This window comes from Esox lucius, chromosome 8, assembly GCF_011004845.1.
Source record: "Esox lucius isolate fEsoLuc1 chromosome 8, fEsoLuc1.pri, whole genome shotgun sequence".
In the NCBI taxonomy this organism is placed as follows: domain Eukaryota; kingdom Metazoa; phylum Chordata; class Actinopteri; order Esociformes; family Esocidae; genus Esox; species Esox lucius.
The window spans coordinates 16,069,580-16,093,206 of record NC_047576.1 but is presented as its reverse complement, the minus strand read 5'-3'; the positions used below and the strand labels follow the sequence as shown (position 1 = coordinate 16,093,206).

General features: G+C 43.6%; 1 protein-coding gene across 2 annotated transcripts in view; it reads right to left on the bottom strand.

The window, feature by feature from the left end:
- LOC105011678 (importin-13) overlaps positions 1-22,450 on the bottom strand; it is a 40,058-nt gene extending 17,608 nt beyond the window's left edge. Inside the window, exons 1-8 of one of the 2 annotated variants that reach the window (XR_004576046.1) lie at positions 22,305-22,450; positions 21,896-21,979; positions 6,867-6,992; positions 6,646-6,789; positions 6,305-6,517; positions 5,824-6,077; positions 976-1,116; positions 115-256 (exon numbers count right to left, since the gene is read on the bottom strand). Coding sequence is in view for 1 of the 2 variants with exons in the window: in XM_010871891.4 (XP_010870193.1) it covers positions 115-256; positions 976-1,116; positions 5,824-6,077; positions 6,305-6,517; positions 6,646-6,789; positions 6,867-6,992; positions 21,896-21,979; positions 22,305-22,325 (1,125 nt within the window). In the remaining variant the exon portion in view is untranslated. The remainder of the gene's footprint in view (positions 1-114; positions 257-975; positions 1,117-5,823; positions 6,078-6,304; positions 6,518-6,645; positions 6,790-6,866; positions 6,993-21,895; positions 21,980-22,304) is intronic. The other variant, XM_010871891.4, reaches the window with a different exon arrangement.
- Positions 22,451-23,627: the final 1,177 nt, after the last annotated feature.

Sequence of the window (23,627 nt, the reverse complement as noted above, 5' to 3'; positions counted from 1 at the left end):
TAGAACGTGATGACACTGTGAAGGCCCTGACAGCCTTGGTCTATGGTGCCCCTCGGGAGGCCCGGCTTTCTGAACATGGTGTTGGGCTTCCAGCCTAGGGCTCAGGGGGCATACCTGTAGTGTGTACCAGAAGGTGAGCGTGAGGGAGCTGGTGGTCTCGTTGACTGGGTAGTGTCCGGGTATCCCAGTGCAGAACATGATCATGTTGACCAGCGCCAGGAAACCCTGCCAGTGTTCAACCTGCTCCAACAGAGCCCTGACAGACAGACAGAGAGGGTTGCAGCCTGAACACTCTTTTAACAGAAATAAGAAAAACTCAGAGACAGAGCATTAAACTCTATTAAACTGTGACAAGAGAAATAAGCTTTCTTTCCCAAAATGATCAGTCATTACAAAGAATTGGGAACCATAAAAAGAAAAATGTATTGAAAAAATAAATAACTCAATATAAATGCAATAAAAACGAGAAAAGCTATTTGCCATTTTCTTTTCATGCTGCACCTTCACAGTCATGTCCAGACTGGCGTATCAGTATTACCATATCATTCACACTGTCTTTATGGCCGGGCCACTGTTACCCCGTCAACATATACATAAAGTAAGCAACCTAACTTTCCATTAGAATTTAAAGAGAGGAAGAGAGATAGACAAAAGATCCAATAGAGGAAGAGAGCGAAAGACAGGTGACACCATGTGAAACAGAGGACAGCTAGAGGAAGAAGTCCCCACAGAGCAAGGTAAACTAGGTCAGTAGTCAGGGAGAGGCCTGAGCCGGGACAGGCAGAACAGTCTAACTGGAGAGGGACAGCCTCAGGACAAACACTTACAACAGGGAAACATTACACCAGCGGTGGACAGAAACAATAGAAAACTGCAGTGTGAACAGGGCGGGACTGCAAAACAACACATCATCTGATTGGATCTTGATTACTTTGAAGGGAGAATGAACACACACACACACACACACACACACACCTGGAGTGGTTCTCTCCTAGTGCCACAGCGATACGACAGATGCCATGTGACGTCTCCATGTCCCCGCTCTGGACCGCCTCTCTCAGCTGGTCTTGCAGGGACAGGACCTGGGGAACCAACTTCAGCAGCGTGTTCACATACCTACACACACAGGCAGGGCGGGGCGGGCAGAGACAGATATGGGAGACATACAAAAGGAGAGAGATTGACAAGACCATCAGAGAGGTTCGTTCAGTTGATATACTAGAGAAAAAGCTTGAAGGAACATTTTATTTTGAACCACAAATCTCCTCCAGGATTGCCAGAGCACACACACAGACATGCACAGAAACACACATCTCAGTCACTCTGTGGCGTTGCTCCATTTTCTCCAGTTATGTTGGAAGGCATTTCCATTGGGTTCTTCCTGCTGTCTCAGCCCTTTCTAACACACCACCATCTCCCTATGGCTCACACACACATTAAATACACCCACTTCTATAGACACAGGCACATATATGCAGTCTCCTAAACAACATTGAGACATAAGACCCATGCAATGGTAGTGGACCCAAGGCTGAGAGACATTAGAAAGCCTGATGGCAATTTGCCCAAAACAAATACAAACATAGCACAGTCCATTTGGGACAATCTCCTGTGGACAGATAAGATCAAATGACAGCAGGATCACTGGAGAGGCAACATTAAGACAACCCCAAAAAGGGAATGGTTTTGCAGGTGGTGGCTACAGATAATTGCTCCCCCCTTATGCTTCCCGACTGATTCTTCTCTAGTTTTGCGTTTTGCTAGTGTCCTTGTCACTACTGGTAGCATGAGGCTGTACCTGCAGCCCATTCAGGTGGCACAGGTAGTCCAGCTCCTCCAAGAAGGCACATCCATACGTGCTGTCACAAGGTTTGCTGTGTCTCCCAGGACAGTCTCAAGAGCATGGAGGAGATACCTGGAAACGGGCTGTTACACAAGGAGAGCTGGACAGGGCTGTAGAACAGCATCAACCCAGCAGCAGGACCGGTATCTGCTCCGTTGTGCAAGGAGGAACAGGAGGAATACTGCCAGAGCCCTACAAAATTACCTCCAGTGGGCTACGCATATGCATGTTTCTGACCAAACAGACTCCATGAGGGTGGCATGAGGGTCCTCTGGTGGGACCTGTGCTCACAGCCCAGCACTGTGCAGCCCAATTGGCATTTGCCAGAGAACACCAGAATTGGCAGGTCCATCAATGGTGCCCCGTTCTCTTCACAGATGAGAGCAGGTTCACACTGAGCATGTGACAGACGTGAAAGAGTCTGGAGACGCCGTGGTGAACGTTACGCTGCCTGCAACATCATCCAGCATGACTGGTTTGACTGTGGGTCAGTGATGGTCTGGGGAGGCATATGCTTGGAGGGTCACACAGAGCTCCATGTGTTATCAAATGGTACCCTGACTGGTCTTAGGTACCGGGATGAAATCCTCAGACCCATGGTCAGACCTTACGCTGGTGCAGTGGGCCCAGGGTTCCACCTCGTGCAGGACAATGCCCGGCCTCATGTGGCCAGAGTGTGTAGGCAGTTCATGGATGACGAAGACATTCATGCCATTGAATGGCCCTCACTTTCCCCAGACCTGAATCCAGTTGAGGACCTCTGAGACGTTATGTACCGGTGCATCCAACGCCACCAAGAAACGCCACAATCTGATGCTCTGATCCAGGTCTGGGAGGAGATTCCCCAGGACACCATCCGCCGTACCATCAGGAGCATGCCCAGATGTTGTCGAGAGTGCAAACAGGCACATGGGGGCCAGACACACTACTGAGTCACATTATGAGTTGCCATGATAAAATTCACACAAGTTGGAACAGTCTGTGATTTCAATTGTTTACTTTGATTTTCGGTGTGAGTTTGAATCCAGCCCTCAACTGGTTGGGGACTTTGACTTCCACTGACCGTTGTTAAGTCATTTTGTTTTCAGTGAATTACACAATGTACAGTAAAGATTTTGATCTTTAATATAATTCCTTCATCGAGACCCGATGCGTGATTTAAATGTTTGCTCAAAGAAATGAAGGGCTGTATGTAGGGGAGGACTGGAAGAGTTGGCACCAGAAAAGTAGGCCAATCTGCCAGTATAGAATTCCAGGACACTCATTCATGTCTAAAGGCACTTGATTTTAGTTATTTTGGCAAAGGCAGTGCTACAAAATATTGAGTCAAGGGTGTCAATAACTTTGCCAATGCCATTTCTGTTCATTTTCTGATTTGATATTCATAATTTTAGAGATCATTGTAAGTAATCTGAAATAAGATCAAGAGTGCCATTTCTTCTGACTACAACTGTATTTGTTTAAAACTGTTTGTCCGTTTTCTTTTCATCTTCATTACTTATGTTCACACTACTAATCATTTAATTTATTGGCCTTTTTGTCCTTCTGAAGTATTTTCCAAGGTGTTTCAGCAGGAAATTGGAATAGTGAGTTCCATAAAAATATTGTGTGTATATTTTCACCCTGTAAGTGGGGAATAAATCAGCTCCAGGCTGGACACAAAGTGAACAGATATGTCCCTCCATGTGCGCCCAAGCACACACACAGAAACACACACACAACCTGTTCTGCTGCTCTCATTAAGCTTAAACAACCCACTGTCATCTGCACTTACAACAACCTCTATGAGTGGTGTGTGTGTGTGTGTGTGTGTGGAGTTCACAGATCTCGACAACATTGCAATGTCATTAGTTCAGGTTTCTGTGAACGTACCAACAAATCATCAAGGCTGCTGTACCACCTGCATGACAACACACAGACAGACACAGACAGAAACACGCAAAGACAGACAGAAACACGCAAAGACAGACAGAAACACGCAAAGACAGACAGAAACACGCAAAGACAGACAGAAACACGCAAAGACAGACAGAAACACGCAAAGACAGACAGAAACACGCAAAGACACAAGCATAGACAGAAACACAGACAGAAAAGGTGCCTTCCCCCCCAGACCATCATCTTCCAAACCCCCTAACCCTTATCAGACACACACACGAAGCCCTCCCCCGGCCAAGGGTGCACCACCAGCATTTCCAAAGGGCTCCATTAAAAATGAATGAACACTGAGTTTAGTCTGCCCCTGCTGTGTACATACCAAGACACACTCAACTGAGTGCCATCTCCTATTATGAGATCTTATTGAGCAACACAGACAGACAGAACACCCAGCAGGAACAGAGAGAGAGGGAGATAGGGAGAGCGCAAGATGGGGGCAAAGAAAGAGTGTGCAAGATCTGGGGAGAGAGAGCGAGCGAGTGAGACGGAGGGAGAGAGAGAGCGACCGAGACGTGGGGAGAGAGAGAGCGACCGAGACGTGGGGAGAGAGCGAGCGAGATGGGGGGAGAGAGTGACCGAGACGGGGGGAGAGAGCGAGCGAGATGGGGGGAGAGAGCGAGCGAGATGGGGGGAGAGAGCGAGCTGGGGGGAGAGAGCGAGATGGGGGGAGAGAGCGAGATGGGGGGAGAGAGCGAGATGGGGGGAAAGAGGGAGCGAGTGAGATGGGGAGAGATAAAGGTAGAAACAAAGAGACTCCTATGTCTGTTTGACATCTGCCTAGTTAAAGTGACTAAACCACCCCGGGTGGATTGGGATTTAATACATTAGTCTGTCTGCGACTGTACATTCTCCTGTACATGCATGTTATTCAAAGGACAGTATTTTGCTTTGACTGAGACTGTGTACAAATGTCCATGGTATGAAATCTGGCATGGCACAGATCCCACAGAGATGGTCTGCCGCAGCACCTCCCTTTTCCCATCTCCCACTCTCTCCCATCTCCTTTCCTCCCTGTAATTAATCTTAAAGGCCACTCTCTTCATTTCCCCTCCTTCCAACACTGTTTAACCACATTACAGTCAAGTCATCCGGGAGGACGCTATTGGTCCAACTGCATCCTGTTGCCAGGCAACTCATTTCCCCTGTCTCAGAGTGTCACTGTAATTAAAGTGAGAGGAAAGGGGAGAAAAGGGGAAGAGTGGGGAAAAACGGAGACCAGGGAGAGAAGAAAAGAACTGTGTGAAAGAAAAGGGAGGAGGAAAGACACACACACACACACGCACGCACGCACGCCCACCAGAGGAATCACACACCCAGCAGGGACTTGGGAAGTTGAACAGAGCAGTAGGTAAATCAGGGTGTCTGTGTTAGTGTGAACAGGCATGTCTGCAATGTTATCACAACTCCAAACTGCTGCCTTTAGGTGGATGTTACAACCATCTCCCCCGCTCCCCACTTCCTTCCCTCTCCCCCCGCTTCCCTGGGTGTCTGCCATCAGAGCCAATCGGAGCATGATGACATCACTCCCCAGCCTTGTAACCACGGTAACGCCAGCCAGCCGATGAATCCCCCCCCCACATCTGATTTGATCTCTCCTTACCAGTCCCTCTCTCTCCTCCACGTTATCTTTCTTGTCAAAATGTGTTGCTCTACTGGGCCCCCACCCCCTTCTCCTCCATAATGGACAGTGACTCCCTGCACCACCTCCTCCATACTGGACAGTGACTCCCTGCACCACCTCCTCCATACTGGACAGTGACTCCCTGCACCACCTCCTCCATACTGGACAGTGACTCCCTGTACCACCATCACCATACTGAACACAATTACTCCCCAAACCACCTCCTCTGTAATGCTGAAAATGACTGTCCCCACCTCCTCCAGAAGGGACACGGTGATTGTCCCCACCTCCCCCATAACGTATACAGTGCCTGTGCCCACCCCTTCCCCCATAATGATAACAGTGAATCCCGACACCTCCTCCGAACTGTGTGTCAGTCTAGGGTGCCGTCGCTGGGCTGACACAGACACTCCACACCCACCTCTGGGAGTCAGGCTGGGATATTGCATTGACGATGGCCTCCACGGCAGTGTCAAACAGCTCGGGGTCGGGCAGAGCGGTGAAGCAGTCCTCCACCAGGCCTTCGCTCTCACTGAGCGGGACGTCTAGCAGCACCCAGGACGACAGGCAGCGCAGGACCCGAGCCTTCACCGCCCCGGGACTGTCCCCACGGCGGAGCAGCTGCTGGAGGAGTGGGCACACTGACCCCCACTCACGTCCCAGGGCCCCGCGGACCTGCAGCCAGAGAGACCTTACAGTCAATCAATCAGATATTTTTATAAAGCCCTTTTCACATCAGCAGTTGTCACACAGTGCTTTAAGAGATATATCAATGCCTGTCTCTCTCCCTCTGCCTGCCTCCCCTTCTCTCTCCCTCTGCCTGCCTCCCCCTCTCTCTCCCTCCCTGCCTGCCTGCCTGCCCCCCCCCCCCTGCCTCTTTCCGTCTGCTCGTCAGCTCTCACCTGTCCCTTGCGGTACTGCGGCAGGCGGCTGGTCTGGAACTCCTCTGGCAGGACGGTGAGCAGCTCCAACAGGGCCAGACACCTGGCCCGGCCGTCCACCCCTCCGCCCTCCTCCTGAAACACGCGCACCATCTCTGGCACAGCCCCCGGCCACGCCTCTGGCATGGTGTTTAGAGCCAGGGAGGCCAGCGCTACACACAGACGTGTCAGCACCTTGGAAACAAGCCACAATGAGAGTCATCCATGATGCTGCAATTCAGTCTACGCTTGTTACACATATCACCTGGTAAATCTATTTGAAATAATCATTTACCACAACAAATAATCCTTCATCTACCCACCATCTTGGACCCAGAGGAGAAGCAGGCGATCTGGGAGAAGAGTTGGGTCTTCAGGGTCTCATACTGGTCTGAGGGGATGTCTGACCAGTAGCGGGATATCTTAGTGTGGAGGGCACTGGCCCCAAAGTACTGGATCTCAGGAACCTCAGAAGAGAGAGTAGGGTAAGGTGTGTGTGTGTGTGTGAAATTCATTTACACATCTGCATGTGTGAGTATAATACCTTGTCTGGGCTGAGCAGAGCCCAGCTGAACTGCCAGGCCTGAGGAGAAACCTGAGCCTGCATCAGCCACTTTTGTGCCAGGTTCTTATTCTCTATGTTAGGGTCATAGTACAACTGGTGGAGTGCCTGGAGAAAGAGAGACAAGGGAGGGTGGGAGACAGGGAGGGAGACAGGGAGGGAGGGAGAGAGACAGGGAGGGAGACAGGGAGGGAGAGAGGGAGGGAGACAGGGAGGGAGAGAGGAAGGGAGGGAGGGAGCGAGGGAGGGAGAGAGGAAGGGAGGGAGGGAGCGAGGAAGGGAGATTGGGGAGGGAGAGAGTCAGTACAAACACAATGCAATTTAAGTAAGTTAAATAAGGATTAAGGGTCATTAGAGCGTTTCCAGTTGTTTAGCCACATTAGAGTTCAGCCACTACAGGAAACACTGAGGATCAGACTGCTGGTTTTCTTCCACCATCAATTCTTTCCTTCCTCTCTGTCCCTGCACCCTCCCCCTTACTCACTCACCCTTCTAGCCTCCTCCCCCACATTCATCCTTCAAGCATCCTACTCCATACTCACTCATCTCCCTCACTTCCAACTCCAGGATCACTCATCCTTGTATCCTCCCCAAGGCTCGCTCATCCTTCTATCCTCCCCTAGGCTCACTCATCCTTGTATCCTCCCCAAGGCTCACTCATCCTTCAATCCTCCACTAGGTACACTCATCCTTCTATCCTCACCCAGGCTCAATCATCATTCTAATGTAGAATCATGAATATTGCACATCGTCAATGAAAGTATGGCAGCCTGTAGCCTGCTGAACGCCTAACCTTCAAGAGTATGAATGTATTTCTATGCATCTCAATAACACACTATGCTTGTTTCTTGAGTGCAGAGCACCTGTTCAGGCAGTGTGACTGGCAAAACAATATGCTAATCGGTATCGTGAGTAGCGGAAAATACAAAGCTAAAGGTGACTTTCAGAATCTCATCGGGGGTACTGACTGAGACTATAAAAGAGAAGGCTGAAGAAACCTCTCCTCCCGTGACTAGGGGCTCTTTCACAGGTGCAGTTTGGTTCCAAAGGTTCACACCAAGGGGCCATTCCAAAAGACTGCCATTTGTGAAAGACCTGCCATTACCTGCTGTCATGAGAGCTTTAATAAAAAGTTTCGGTAATAGCCATTATATTCTTAAAGATGATGCAACAATGATAAATCATCTAGGCTAAACAACTGAGAATATGCTTTTACAATATAATGAAATTAAAGCACAACCTGGGGTTATTATTGAGTCTAGATATGCAGGCTATTGCAGGAAACTCCCTGAATAGGTAAACCCACACACAGCCCTATAATCATTAGACAGTTAATCAGAGACTAGTCAGCTCCAATAGGAAATATTTACCCATTCCTTAAAATATGCAACCCCATTTCCCAAAAATGTGCGACGCTGTGTAAAATGTAAAGAAAAACAGTATGCAATGATGTGCAGATCATTTAAACCCTATATTCAGTAGAAAATAGTACCAAGACAACATGTAGAAATGTTATGGTTTCGTGAAAACAATATACCCACTTTGAATATGATGCCAGCAACACATTTCAAAAAACAGCTGCATTCCTATATCAAGCAAGGATGGGAGTACATTTCACTCCCAAAACTACAGTAACTGGTCATCTCAGTTTCCAAACGCTTACAGAGTAATGTTAAAAGAAGAGGTGATGTAACACAGTGGTAAACATGCCCCTGTCCCAACTTTTTAGCAACGTCCCAACTTTTTAGCAACATATAACATAGAGAATGTATTTTTCCAAAAACAATAACATTTCTCAGTTTCAAAATTTGATATGTTGTCTGTATACTATTTCAATGAAATATAGAGAAATTATTTGCACATCTCTGCATTCTGTTTATATTTGCATTTTACACAGCATCTCAACTTTTTGGGAATTGTGGTTGCATAAATATACAACAAAAATGCAATCTTTTATTTTATATTTTTAAATAGACTACATTGCAAGATAGACTTGATACAGATGACGGGAAAGACAATTAAGTTGGAATTGATAACTACTTCAATATAAATAAATACATGCAGCTTGTTCATATTATATAGATCCGGGTTGATTAGTGTATTAAAAAGGAAATATCCATGACAGGTTGGAGGATTACAAGGCACTTTTATCTATTTGACATGATCAACCTCAACGTGTGTCAATTACATTTGAGTAATTAACAAATAGGCAGCAACGGAAATCTTTTAAAAAGAATACCTAGAGTATTTATTTAGGACTACAAGGACTGAGAGCAAGCAAGCAGGGAATTAATTGAACTCAGTTGACCTGCTTCAAAGATTCTGGCTTCTTCCTCTGTGTACTTCTGCCCACCTTAGTGCTGCAAATCAAAGCCAGTTCAGAAGAATAGAAGACAGTTTGTAAAGCAGTAATAAGCAAAAAAAAGTGTTATAGCCAATACTAAAACTCCTATATTTCATATCTATGTAAAAAGGTTTCTTTGGGGGAAAAAATGTCAACGGTTTTGGCAGTTAATTATGTTCATGACGGTCTAATTGCCACCATAGCCCTAGCTGTAAGCAGCTGTGCTGTAATACATTGCATTACGGCCTGTCCCAGCCTATATAACTGAACAATATGCAGTTGTGGACCAGATTTCATCTGGCTGAAGGTTTAGTTGGTAGCAGTTGTCTGTCCGAAGGTTTAGTTGGTAGCAGTTGTCTGTCTACCTGTCTGAAGGTTTAGTTGGTAGCAGTTGTCTGTCTGAAGGTTTAGTTGGTAGCAGTTGTCTGTCTGAAGGTTTACTTGGTAGCAGTTGTCTGTCTACCTGTCTGAAGGTTTAGTAGGTAGCAGTTGTCGGTCTACCTGTCTGAAGGTTTAGTTGGTAGCTGTTGTCGGTCTACCTGTCTGAAGGTTTAGTAGGTAGCAGTTGTCGCTCTACCTGTCTGAAGGTTTAGTAGGTAGCAGTTGTCGGTCTACCGGTCTGAAGGTTTAGTAGGTAGCAGTTGTCGGTCTACCTGTCTGAAGGTTTAGTAGGTAGCAGTTGTCGGTCTACCTGTCTGAAGGTTTAGTAGGTAGCAGTTGTCGGTCTACCTGTCTGAAGGTTTAGTAGGTAGCAGTTGTCGGTCTACCTGTCTGAAGGTTTAGTTGGTAGCAGTTTTCTGTCTACCTGTCTGAAGGTTTAGTTGGTAGCAGTTGTCTGTCTGAAGGTTTAGTAGGTAGCAGTTGTCTGTCTACCTGTCTGAAGGTTTAGTTGGTAGCAGTTGTCTGTCTACCTGTCTGAAGGTTTAGTTGGTAGCAGTTGTCTGTCTGAAGGTTTAGTTGGTAGCAGTTGTCTGTCTACCTGTCTGAAGGTTTAGATGGTAGCAGTTGTCGGTCTGAAGGTTTATTTGGTAGCAGTTGTCTGTCTACCTGTCTGAAGGTTTAGTAGGTAGCAGTTGTCGCTCTACCTGTCTGAAGGTTTAGTAGGTAGCAGTTGTCGCTCTACCTGTCTGAAGGTTTAGTAGGTAGCAGTTGTCGGTCTACCTGTCTGAAGGTTTAGTAGGTAGCAGTTGTCGGTCTACCTGTCTGAAGGTTTAGTAGGTAGCAGTTGTCGGTCTACCTGTCTGAAGGTTTAGTTGGTAGCAGTTGTCGGTCTACCTGTCTGAAGGTTTAGTTGGTAGCAGTTGTCGGTCTACCTGTCTGAAGGTTTAGTAGGTAGCAGTTGTCGGTCTACCGGTCTGAAGGTTTAGTTGGTAGCAGTTGTCGGTCTACCTGTCTGAAGGTTTAGTTAAAAGCAGCTTTTTGCAAGTTAGAACGTGAAGCAGCTTCAAAAGAACAATGACTACAAGTTGTTCCTGTCTAGAAAGCTTGAAACCTCAACTGCAGTATGAAACGTATCTATTAAAAATTAAACAATTACGTTTTCAATAACTAATACTGATTGCTGGGTCTGGCCCTGAGGTCTCTTTTTTAGTGACTCAAGCCTAAGCAGTGAAAATAAAAATGACACCAGTGTTGAGGGTGCCATAATAATCCAGGAATACACAGTGCAGTCTGTAGACATTAGGGATTCATCACTGATAATCAAGGGTAATTGCTATTGATTAATAAGTGTTATTTTGTATAGTGTGACTTAAAGGCTAATGCAAATTCTTGTACTCTCAATTATTCTTGGGGAGACTTTACACTGTAGACTCATAAATATGTGTAAAATACACCAGAGTAGAGCAATTTGTTGCTTAATTATTCATGTCCCCCCTGGACTCACATACCTCCTCCACCATGTGCTATGTGGTTATTCACATGGATGTGTGCTGCTCTACCGCATTTCGACACCAAAACTGATGACTGGTTATTATAGGGGCAACTATCAAAATTAAATAAAGAAATTACAGCAAAAGTGCTGATTGTTCAATAAGTATCATTATTTTTTTTTATAAATAAGATAATTAATAAGTTATCAGCTTTTTTGGAGTGCATATAATCGGTATTGGCCTTGATAAATCATAACCCGTCAATCTCTAGTTTGGTTGACAGCAGCCTGCCTGTCTGTCTGAAGTCCTCGTTCACAGCAGGTGTCTGTCTAAAGGCTTGTTGGATACCAGCTGTCTGTCTGAAATATTGGTTGACAGCAGCAGTCTGTCTACCTGTCTGAAGGGATGCTTAATATCAGCCTTCAGCCTAATAGCAGCTGCAGTCAGGGATCTGATCATCCCCTTCTCAAGCAGAAACAGAGAGGGTAGGCAGGAGGTGACAAGCAGCCCTGTCTGTTTGCAGCAGATAGCACCCTCCCTCACTACTTTGGCTCCAAAAGAACTAGCAACCAGACTATTACTTCCACTCAGTTGACGGTGTGTGTTGAATTGGAGTGAGAGGGAACATTCATAGCAGAGTGTGGAATGGGCCAGGAGGCCTCCAGGCAGCACAGGTAGAATAACATCTGCGCTGCAGTAAATCGGTAAATATGCTCCTCCTCAGCCATCAGTCAAAGAAGTAACGGGCCTTTAGACGGGAGGAGGGTAATAGCAACCCTACAGACACCAAACACATTACACTTAAAAAATACAAGGGCTATCAAAAAGCATAGTAAATAGAATCTAGCAAAAACTGTCTTCAATGTACCCAAGCCCAGGTGGTTGGCCCTATAACAGAGACAACACCTGCTATTTTCAGAGTAATAAAATAAACATGAGCCTGTCTCCTTCAGGACTGTACATGCAGGCTGACCTCTACTTAACTATTCCTTCCTGGAAGCCTACCTTCTTCATGTATTCCCTATTAGAAGTGAATGATGGTGTTAACAAGCATGTTAAGAATAAAACAATCCTTATTTCTGGGGTGACAAGGCTTTGGTGCAGTTTATTCAGCATCTGCTGTAACACACTACACCACAATGAAACACCTAGGTCAGTGTTTCTCGACCCTGCTCCTGGACGTCCCCCTGCCCTGCATGTTTTAGATCTCTCCCTGCCCCAACATACCTGATGTAGCTCATGAAGGACTTGATAACGAACTGATCATTTGAATCATGTGTGACAGAGCAGGAAGAGATCTAAAACATGCAGGGTAGGGGGACGCCCAGGAGCAGGGTCTAGAAACACTGGTGTAGCTGTATCTCCCGGATCAGGCAATCAGGCCTTAACTCAGCGGGCCTCGTGGTTTTGATTGGCCAGAAGAGATGGGTTTGATGTCCAGTCAAGATACTGTAACAAAATGTCAGTGTCCTTTTGTCCTTGGAGACAGACGTGCACACATACCCTCCTCAAGGCAGAAGCTATTGATCCACATCCGAATGAACATTAGAATTACAGATGAGATCAATTTAACATGACCATCATCATCATATACATTGTCATAATTAGAACTGGTTGTTAATATTCATGATGTGAAATGGCAATCAATTAGCCTGCAGAACGAGGAAGAGAATTGATGAATGAAGGGAGCAGGGACAGTATGTGTCTGTGTTGGGCCGTGGGCGGTTGTTGACGGTGTCTGCTGTCTGTGCATAACAATTCAAATAAGCAACAAAATGTATTCCTTTTGCGAAAAATTATTAAGAGAAATGTAGTGACGCTTCACACTTGGTTCAGCAAGACTAAGACAAATCAGACGTGATTGGAACAGAGCCAACTGACGAGATTTATTTCAGATCCTAGATCTGGAACTGTCATGATGGGGGGTGAAGAGGACCACAGGCCGCCATGCTTCATTCAGTCAACTGGAAGTGATCCACCTCGCTCATATCAGTCATGCATTAAAATAGCCTCTAGGATCTCAACCCAGTACCCATCCCTCCCCTAAAAGCACTGTCGTCTCAGTGTCATTGTTCACCCCCTCTAGCTCCCCCCATCCCTCCCTGGCATGGTGTGTCATTTGGAAGTCAGTACCTCAGCCTCTCTGTGTGAGTATCCCACTCTGTCTTCATTGTTCTCAGAGAGTTAGCTTTATAGCTGGCATAAGATCCACCTAGCCAGCCATCCAACAGGATCTAGACCAGACCAGACCCAGGGTAAGCTTAACTATTAAGCCAACCAAAACGTTTTGACATTTCAAATATGTATATTAGAAAACCTTTTTAAAACAAAGTGGAGAAAAAAATAAAAGTTTTCAGCTAAACATGTTCTTATAAAATACATGAAAAGTCTTGCCTTGGCTAAATGGATAGCAAATGTACCCTTTAAGCCCATGTGTGTCCTAAATATGCCCATTTCCAGATTTGTTTGTTAGAAATGTGCTCAAATGGTTATTCAAATGATGAAATCACATTTTATTTTTAAGTTAACAATCTAAATACATTAATTGTTAGCGCAAATTCTTTTTTTTAATGTAATTTGTTTTACTTTTTCAATATAATCTATTCTCATACTTTAGACAACTTGGGTTGTACACAACTATCCACAGGTGTAGTAGCATCACCTAATAAAACGTTTTATAATCATTGCAATTAAATAGTTGTTGCAGCCTTTAAACAAACTGAAGGTTACGTTAACACCAAAACGTTAAGATAAGTGATTTGGCAGTGGGCCTCCAACGAAAAATAATTACATTATGTGGTAAGTTAACATTTAGCTCACTAAACAGATGAGTTGCAATTATGCTTAGCCACAGATTATGTAGTGCACTAGATTTTATTTATTTTAAGTTATAATTATATCGCTAATTTGTTATAAAATCTGAAAAACCAGAAAAGAAACCAGGCAAGCCTAGCTCTGCCAGCCGGCAATTTAGAAGGGATTGGGATTGTTGCCAGAGTTGGAGTCGATCTGTGGTTTACTATGTGACAGACTGCGTTCTTTAACCTCTACGCCATTTAAACAGTGGGAATGGGTGCACGTGTACGTGCGTAGAGATGTGGTGTCTGTTTACTTGTACCTGTCAAATCAATTAGTCTAAACGCCACGGTTCCCTACATTAGTTAACATCCAAACCAACAACAGGTATTACAGGATCGCTACACTACATTCAACATATTAAATTAGATAAAAGATGACTGTATGTGGCTACCTGATATCTATACAGTACCTAGAATGAAAACAATAATTCAAAACACTCCATAGCTGGTTTGTTTCTTTAGAAAACAAATAGAAAGTTGAATAGCTAACCCCTACACCATGTGAACTATGCTATGTAAATCGAACACGAAAGCAATATAAATAATTTATACTGTTTTTGCAATGGATTGAAGGGGGTAGCGAGAAATTTTATTACTCAAAGAGTACCCTTTACTATTCCAAAACTATTCAGTTACTCTGTTGTATTGTGGTGTTCTGTGTGTAGATTTATGTCATTATGTAATTTGTTATACATTTAGTCTATAACACAACATGTGGAGAAAGTAAAGGGGTCTGAATACTTTCCACCACTCTGTGTTTCTGTCTGTGGGTATACTCTCGGCACAGTACCCAACTAACGATTATCATCTCACACACAGCTGGGACAAAGGCTAAATTGTACTGCTGGAACCGAGACAGAGCCAGGAACCAACATCTCCAACACATGCGCAAGCAGACACGCACATACTCTTATCAGATTGCAAAATTCCAGAAATGTATAATGAATGGCTCACATTTCATAAAAAATTCCAGAATCAGGAAGGATATTCAAAGAAAGTTCATAAGATTTTAGAAATCTAGAGAACATATTGAAAGATCCCCCAATTATTTCTGATCCCACTCCTGCATCTGTTTTGGTCTCTTTTTTGGTTCCAGTTTTAGAAAGCATAATTCAGCTTTGCCGATTTGCTGAAGTACAGTACCGTGTGCTGAACACTACCATTCAAGTTACCTATGGGACTAACTCTGTATATTACAATAATCTAATGGGGTCTCTTCTCACTCCTCTTTTCAACTAATCGATCGGAAATTAGCAGGACATATGGTTGGACTCGTTCCAGCTAACCACTTTACGTTCCCCGGACTAGCAGAGGAGTTTTCACTGTTCAGCAGAGAGGAAGATACACTAGCTAGGTAGACTCCGCAAAATAATTCAGCTCTGGAAAAAATTAAGAGACCACACCAAATTAAGAGACAGAACAACAACAGCAAAATCCTGAAAAATGCATGTCAAAAATGATAAAGTTATAAATTGATTTGCATTTTAAATGAGTTAAATATGTATTTGACCCCTCTGCAAAACAAGACTTAGTACTTGCTGGCAAAATCCTTGTTGTCAACCATAGGTCAGATGTTTCTTGTAGTTGGCCACCAAGTCTGCACACATCTCAGGAGGGATGTTGTCCCACTGCTCTTTCCAGATCTTCTCCAAGTCCTCTCCAAGTCAAGGTTGAGGCTGACGTTTTGGCAACTCAAACCTTCAGCTCCCTCCACAGATTTTCTATGGGATAAAGGTCAGGAGACTGGCTAGGCCACTCCAGGACCTTCATGTGCTTTTTCTTGAGCCACTCCTTTGTTGCCTTGGCTGTGTGTTTTGGGTCATTGTCATGCTGGAATACACATCCACAACCCATTTTCAATGCCCTGGCTGAGGGAAGGAGGTTCTCACCCAAGATTTGATGGTACATGGCCCCCGTCCATTGTCCCTTTGATACAGTGAAGTTGTCCTGTCCCCTTAGCAGAAAAACACCCCCAAAGCATAATGTTTCCACCTCCAGGTTTGACAGTGGGGATGGTGTTCTTGGGGTCATAGGCAGAATTCCTCCTCCTCCAAACACGGCGAGTTGAGTTGAGCTCAATTTTGGTCTCATCTGACCACAACACTTTCATCCAGTTCTCCTGAATCATTCAGATGTTCATTGGCAAACTTCAGACGGGCCTGTACATGTGCTTTCTTGAGCAGGGGGAAATTGCGGGGGCGGCTGGATTTCAGTACTTCACAGCATAGTGTGTTACCAATTGTTTTCTTGGCGACTATGCTCCCAGCTGCCTTGAGATCATTGACAAGATCCTCCTGTGTAGTTCTGGGATGATTCCGCACCATTCTCATGATCATTGCAACTCCACAAGGTGAGATCTTGCATGGAGCCCCAGACTGAGGGAGATTGACAGTTCTTTTGTGTTTCTTCCAATCGCGAAATAATCGCACCAACTGTTGTCACCTTCTCACCAAGCTGCTTGGCGATGGTCTTGTAGCCCATTCCAGCCTTGTGTAGGTCGACAATCTTATCCCTGACATCCTTGGACAGCTCTTTGGTCTTGGCCATGGTGGAGAGTTTGGAATCTGATTGATTGATTGTTTCTGTAGACAGGTGTCTTTTATACAGGTAACAAGCTGAGATTAGGAGCACTCCCTTTAAGAGTGAGCTCCTAATCTCAGCTCGTTACCTGTATAAAAGACACCTGGGAGCCAGAAATCTCTCTGATTGAGAGGGGATCAAATACTTATTTCACTCATTAAAATGCAAATCAAATTTATAACATTTTTGACATGCATTTTTCTGGATTTTATTGTTGTTATTCTGTCTCTTACTGTTCAAATAAACCTACCATTAAAATTATAGATTGATAATTCCTTTGTCAGTGGGCAAACTCAGCAGGGGATCAAATACATTTTTCCCTAACTAAGGATTGGACCGTAGAGGAATCGAGTGAAGTTATCTTCTCTGATGAGTCAAATCTTCAGCTTTGCCCAACACCTGGTCGTCTAGTGGTAAGACGGAGACCTGGAGAGGCCTATAAACCAGTGTCTCGCACCCACTGTGAAATTTGGTGGAGAATCGGTGATGATCTGGGGACACTTCAGCAAGGCTGGAATCGGGGCAGATTTTACTTTGCGAAGGACGCATGAATCAAGCCAAGTACAAGGTTATCCTGGAAGAACAACTGTTTCCTTCTGCTCTGACAATGTTCCCCAACTCTGAGAATTGTCTTTGCCAGCAGGACAACGTTCCATGCCACACAGCCAGGTCAATCAAGGTGTGAATGGAGGACCACCAGATCAAGACCCTGTCAAGGCCAGCCCAATCTCCTGACTTGAACCCCATTGAAAACCTCTAGAATTTTTATCAAGAGGAAGGTGGATGGTCAAAAGCCATCAAACAAAGCCGAGCTTCTTGAATTTTTGTGCCAGGAGTGGCATAAAGTCACCCAACAGCATTGTGACAGACTGGTGTAGAGTATGCCAAGATGCATGAAAGCTGTGTTTAGAAATCTGGGTATTACACCCAATATTGATTTCTGAACTCTTCCTAAGTTAAAACAGTAGTATTTTGTTGTTGAAAAATGTATATGTTTTTTTTATATGCATTATTAGAGGTCTGAACACAATTCATCTTTATGGGGGGCATTTTGACCAGTTGTTATTTTCTACAAATAAATACTCTAAATGACAATATTTGTATTTGGAATTAGGGAGTAATGTTGTCAGCAGTTTAAAGAATAAAACAAAAATTTTCATTTTACTCAAACACATACCTATCAAAAGTAAAACCAGAGAAACTGAATTTTGCAGTGGTCTCTTCATTTTTCCCAGAGCAGTATTTCCATGAGCAGGACTCAAGTCAGAAATAAGCAAGATCAAACTGTGTCTGGGCAGAGATTTGACTTATGTTTTCGCATCTACTTCATATCACTAAGTCTACCTTTAAATTGTATAATAAACATTGTTTTAAAAATGTTAACAGTTAATTTAATGAATCCTAGCACTACAGCACGTTTGGTCTGTTTAGGTGGACAATGGATCAGCCATTAGCAGCTCAGACAGCTTGAGTAAGGGCTGATAAGTGTCAAGGTTGAGAGTTTTTGCAGTTCATTCCAGTCATTGGCAGTAGACAACTGAAAGAATGAAGGCTGAAGGTGGTGTTGTCCAGAGTGAGGTATTTACCAGAATGCAGCATGTTGGTAGGTAGAGTGACATTGAAGAGTGAACTGAGGTACGGCACAGATTTTTCTAAGAGGAACTTATATATCAGCGATTCTGGCGTTCTGTGTGCAGCTGGAAACAATTTACCAGAGTTTAAACATCACAATGATGGGTGTTGATGGGGGGCATTTGTGTCCAATGGATAGTATTGTGACAAACTATGTTTACGTTCTTAAAACAAATGCTAGCGCGAACCTGTAAACAGCATCGCCCAAGTCCAGGACTGAATAGGGCTGGCCAATATGGCCCAAAACTTACCTCATGATATATTCAAGATTTTTCATCAATACAGTATTAATGACAATATTAATTTCTATGTCGTCATTATGATCTTAAAATATGCTGCTTAAGCTTTAAATTAAAGGCAAGAGATCAACAAAAAAAAGTTTGTTTTGTACAACTTTTAATAACAGTATTCTCGAAAACAAGATACACATTTTAATAGTACAAATAAAATAATACTGGTGTGGAGAATTATAACTACTGTACATCCCAAATTAAATTTCCTTGCTTATTCTGAATCAATTAGAAAATTGCGATAAACATTTTCATTATTTAAAATACATAACAATATGTATTGAATTATGGCCCCACCCAAGAACTAAAAGGATGGTAATATATTTATATACTCATGTTTTGCAGTGTGGGTAAAGGATGATTTATTGTGGAATAAGAGACAATAAGAGAAATAAAATTCTGTATTTGATTTCAGAATGGAGATGGCTAGTGTGAGTCTGGAAAAGGACTGAACAATATATACAGAGGCACATATAGGTATCAACCAAATCTAACAGCATGCATTTTATTTCACTGGAGTTGAGGGGTAGTTGGAGATCAAGAAAAGTGTTGATGCTAAGGTGAAGGATGGTCAAAGCAGAGTTCAATGTAAGGCTCGATTCATAAACAATAGCGTTACCTGCATAGAGTTGAAAAAGCAGCAGCAAATGAGACATTAGTTCTTCATCCCCCTCCCCCATATACATCACAGTGCAAAATGTAAGGGCTTGTTTACATTATGCTACATTTTCCAAGACATATCAAAGAATACTTGTGACGCTATATGCGGATGCATACTTCGAAAATCCATCAGAAATAGTCGCAATAAAACAGTGAAAAGTTTTATTTTAGGCTTACTATAACGCAGCTACTGAAGGTTGTAGCCAGCAAAGATTTTATCTAACCGGAAACAAATCCTAATGTATAATTTGCTTTGACGGTGACCAGATTCGAACATGGGACCTATTGGTTGCAGGTCTGAGTCTCTGACCACTACGCTATTTAACAAGGGGTAGTCACTCACTCAGTAAGAGACATTCGCACTTCTTGGCCGGCTACGCTTACGCTGTCCGGCAAAAAGAAGTGAAGAAAAAGAGAAGAAAGGAAGAGAAGATCAGGAAGAACTTAAACTGGGCAACCTTGTTTCGCATGCCCCAATAATTACAAAAATTGTTGATTGTAACTTAATTGGCGGAACACCAAATACTGTATGTCTGTGGTCGCTTGTCCAATGTCTAGCTGTTGGGAATGCTATTGAGAATGATAGATGGAAAAGATCCAGAAGTTCTCCATTTTATGTTAACCACATCAGTCTATACATTTTTTGTTGTACAGATTTTATAAACATGCACCTGTAAATACTGAAACACAGGCAGCCACACCCTACTCTAACTCCCACTACATCGTCATCTGTGTTCTATAGGGACAAAGCCATGTCCTTAGCACTCTTACTCCCCAGCTCTACCTATCGTGCTCAATCCCACAATATTGACTGTTGCACCAGCCTCTTTTCCCCTCCCTCACTCATCCTTTCTTTGTACTCTCTGACCCTCCCAAAGGCTTTAATCAAGGCGGTCACATCGGCCCTCTCACTTCCCACCCTTGCTTCTTTCATTACAGCACCCCCCCCCCCCTCACTCCTCTGAGCTTTTATGCAGTAACATATTTTGCTTCTCTGCTCCTCTCTGCACCCCCACTCTCTCCATGGACACAGACCACCCAGCAACAAGGAGTGTTATCGCAGAAATGCACAAGCCTGCCAACACACACACTTTAGACAGAGATGGAGAGCGTTAGCTCGTGGCTATAATGACCTCCAGAACCTGAACTTGCCTCTCCCTCAGACAGCTTCACACTCAGCCGATGGGTCATTAGCTGAGAGCTCCACTGCGCGACAGTATGGGGACCCAATTAGCCAGACCGGTTCAAAGACTAATAGACTAATGCGCGCGCACTCTCTCACACACATATACACACACACCTTCAGACTTTCGCTTTAGTAGTTTAAACCAGACATACTGAGATACAGACAACCCGACAGAAGTGCAGACAAGGTCAGACAGGCATACTGGGGATAGAATTGGGTTCAGCAACAGGAAAATGCCCTTAGGCCAGGCGTTGCAAAAATACAGTCTGAGTAAAAAAAAATGTATACAGTATTTTTACTAAAGCAAAAAATGTCATCTTGCAAAAATGATCCAACCAGACAGTGGAAGTACAGCAATTCAGATTCTCTCTCAACTTTAGCTTTTCCCTCTGTTTTGGTAGCCAGACAAACGTTTCAGCTACCTACCTAGCTATGATAATGTTGCTACTTGTATATATAGAATGCAGCTACATGGTCAATGATAGATTGCCATCCATCAATACAGCCAAGAAACAATAAGTCACTATCCCTGATCTTAAATTAGGTAAAAGGGTAGCGTGTCATTCACTAACATAGGCTAGCACAATATGGTTATACGTAAGCAATAATACACAAGGATATATATTGTATATAGCCAGTATACCACATCTAAGAGCTGTGCATAGGCGCAACGCATCGTGGCTCACAGACAGAAAGACGAGCCCTTTAGTTGGAAGGGTGTGCGCACACTTAATCAAAGTCTGTATTCTCCATATTAAAAGTACATCTGCAGTTACAGTATGCACCTTAACAGGGACGCTTTTAATGGCAATATGCAAAGTTAAATCATTAAACACGTTTAGATGTTTTATTCTGATGATAAACCCTAACACTTGACATTTGACATAATGGCAGCATTTGCCATTAACTGTTTGCCGTAATTGGGGGTTAATAGTTTTGTACAGGGTCAAAACAAGGGATTTTGCACCTAGTCGGTTCAGGTCAACAGCTAGGTTGAAGTACATTAAACCCAGTGATAGTTTCCCATGATACACAAAGAAAGAACCTGACAAAACACCTAATGTCACAAAAATATAGGCATTTAAAACTCTGATATGCACTGATATGAAGTGCGCCTTGCCATGATAGTACTCTAAACAAAAAAAAAAAGTAATAGTACTTTTCTTTTAATATTCTGTCATGTATCTACAAAGCAAGCACATTCTAGCCAGTTCCTTTTCAAATGTATATTCGTTCACAACCATTTTTATTTGACTAACTCGTTTGGATGATTGTGTGTTGGCTTGCATACAGGGTGATATGAGGACAGATCCACCAAGTCCATGATATAGCCAGAAAGCCCTTCAGTCATACTGGTTACGAAAAATACACTGACAACGGACAGACTTGGAAACTTACTAATAACTTACTCTCATTAAATACAACAAAAACGCAAAAGTTATCCAATTTATGTTGCCCCCACCAACCCACAGAAAAAACATTGGTCATTATTTCAGAAACCCACATGGGCGACACACATCTGATAACTAGTGTTTTTTGTATGGTTCTAGATGTCTAAATTGTGAATTGTATCCATACTAACAATCTTACCTTCTCAACGTTGTCCACTGTGAAGTCGAGGGCGTCTGGCGTGGTTGCTATTCTCCCCGATGTTTCCATGTTAGCCCAACCGGCCTGTTTGTCAATAAATGGTGATGGAGCAGTTTCTTTACAAGTTAGCTTACTGGCTAGCTAGCTAATATTAGAGAATTCGGCACTAGTTACTTTTCTGTAACCACGACGTGGAAGATTGTCTCTTCTATGGTGGCTAACTAATGTTAGCTTCAGTAGCTAAACCCTAGCTGACCGACCTCTTTGGGCCCCGATTTTTTAGTCCGGGGACGGGGTCACAATGTATGGTTTAATGACATTAGCTAGCTAGTTGGCTAAAACGCTAGCTAACATCTCGCTATCCTAATAACAATTTGCCTGTAAAGACAATCTAGCTAGCTAAACCTACCGTTAACTGACTGATTACCATCCAAAATGCGTTGGTATTAGAAACTGGTTGTATATGTGGCTTAATATCCAGTACTGTATATTGTAGCTGTATCTCTGCTACGACGGTCGAAATGATGCTGCCAGCAGCCAACTACCAACTACCGCCTCTTCAGCGTCTGAAACGTCACTACACCCACAACCAATCCCAATCGGTTATACCGCATGTCTTTCCAGAGATAATTTTATAAGGACCAATTTAAAATGTCAAGACATACATGTTTTACGTAGGTAACAGGCTTGGATTTGAAGGCATATGGTGGTGAAAAAAACGAAATGTTTTGAACGTCATGGGTATTTTGTGCTCATTTCCACAAATTACCATAAGCAAACTAGTCAACCACAATGATTAAAATGTGACAGCAATTCAGTCTATCCTGACAAAGCTACTAAGGGCTGTTTGGATTAGTCGTCCTAGGAAGACTAGTTGCCTCTTACAATGTATCAATCCAAAGGAAAACGACACTGTAAAAGTGAATGCATTCTCATGATGGGATTGTTGTCGGTTTGTAGATTGGTGTACAGCGCAAAAGTGCCTCCATGTGGTTGTTTAAAAGATTGCATACACGTATCATAGTAACGCCCTGTTTTATCATACTGTGGCTATTGATGACAAGACATGACAAGACAAGACCGTGAAGACATGCCTTTCTTGGGATAAACCATTAAGTTGATCCATTCATACCGTTCACCATAAATGTCATTTATATGTCTGTATTTATTGTCAGGCAGAGAAGGATACACTATGACTTGTCGTCTGTCATGTTCTCCCAATTCATGTACCTCTCAGCAACGCGATAGGATATAACTGCATAAATCTGAATTATGAGTTTAATTTTACACCTCCCTGCTTCTCATACAGCACGTCTCTGTCGATCACGCCCCTTCTAATGTCAATGTCACTGGCATTAATAAGGGAGTTATTTTATCTGATCCTCGCGCCCATTGTAAACAGGTTTTGCACCGGGTAAATTTGTTTTGAATTGGTTTTCTGGCGTGAGACGGGTTTTCTTTTGTGGCCGAATGGCGGAAGAAAATGCACGTAATTAGCACGTGGAGTAATGAGTAATCTATATTTTAACACGACTAACTTATTGCATTTAATGAAAACACGTCACCTGCGTACCTAAATGAAAATAAAAATAGAAAAATAATATTTCTGGACGACACATACACATTGCTTTGTGGACAACATGATTAGGCGAAGCAAATCACTGTTCGGTTTGAGAAGGGCGCTCCTCCCAACCCCCATAACCCGGTTCATCCTGGGCTAGCCTATACAGCT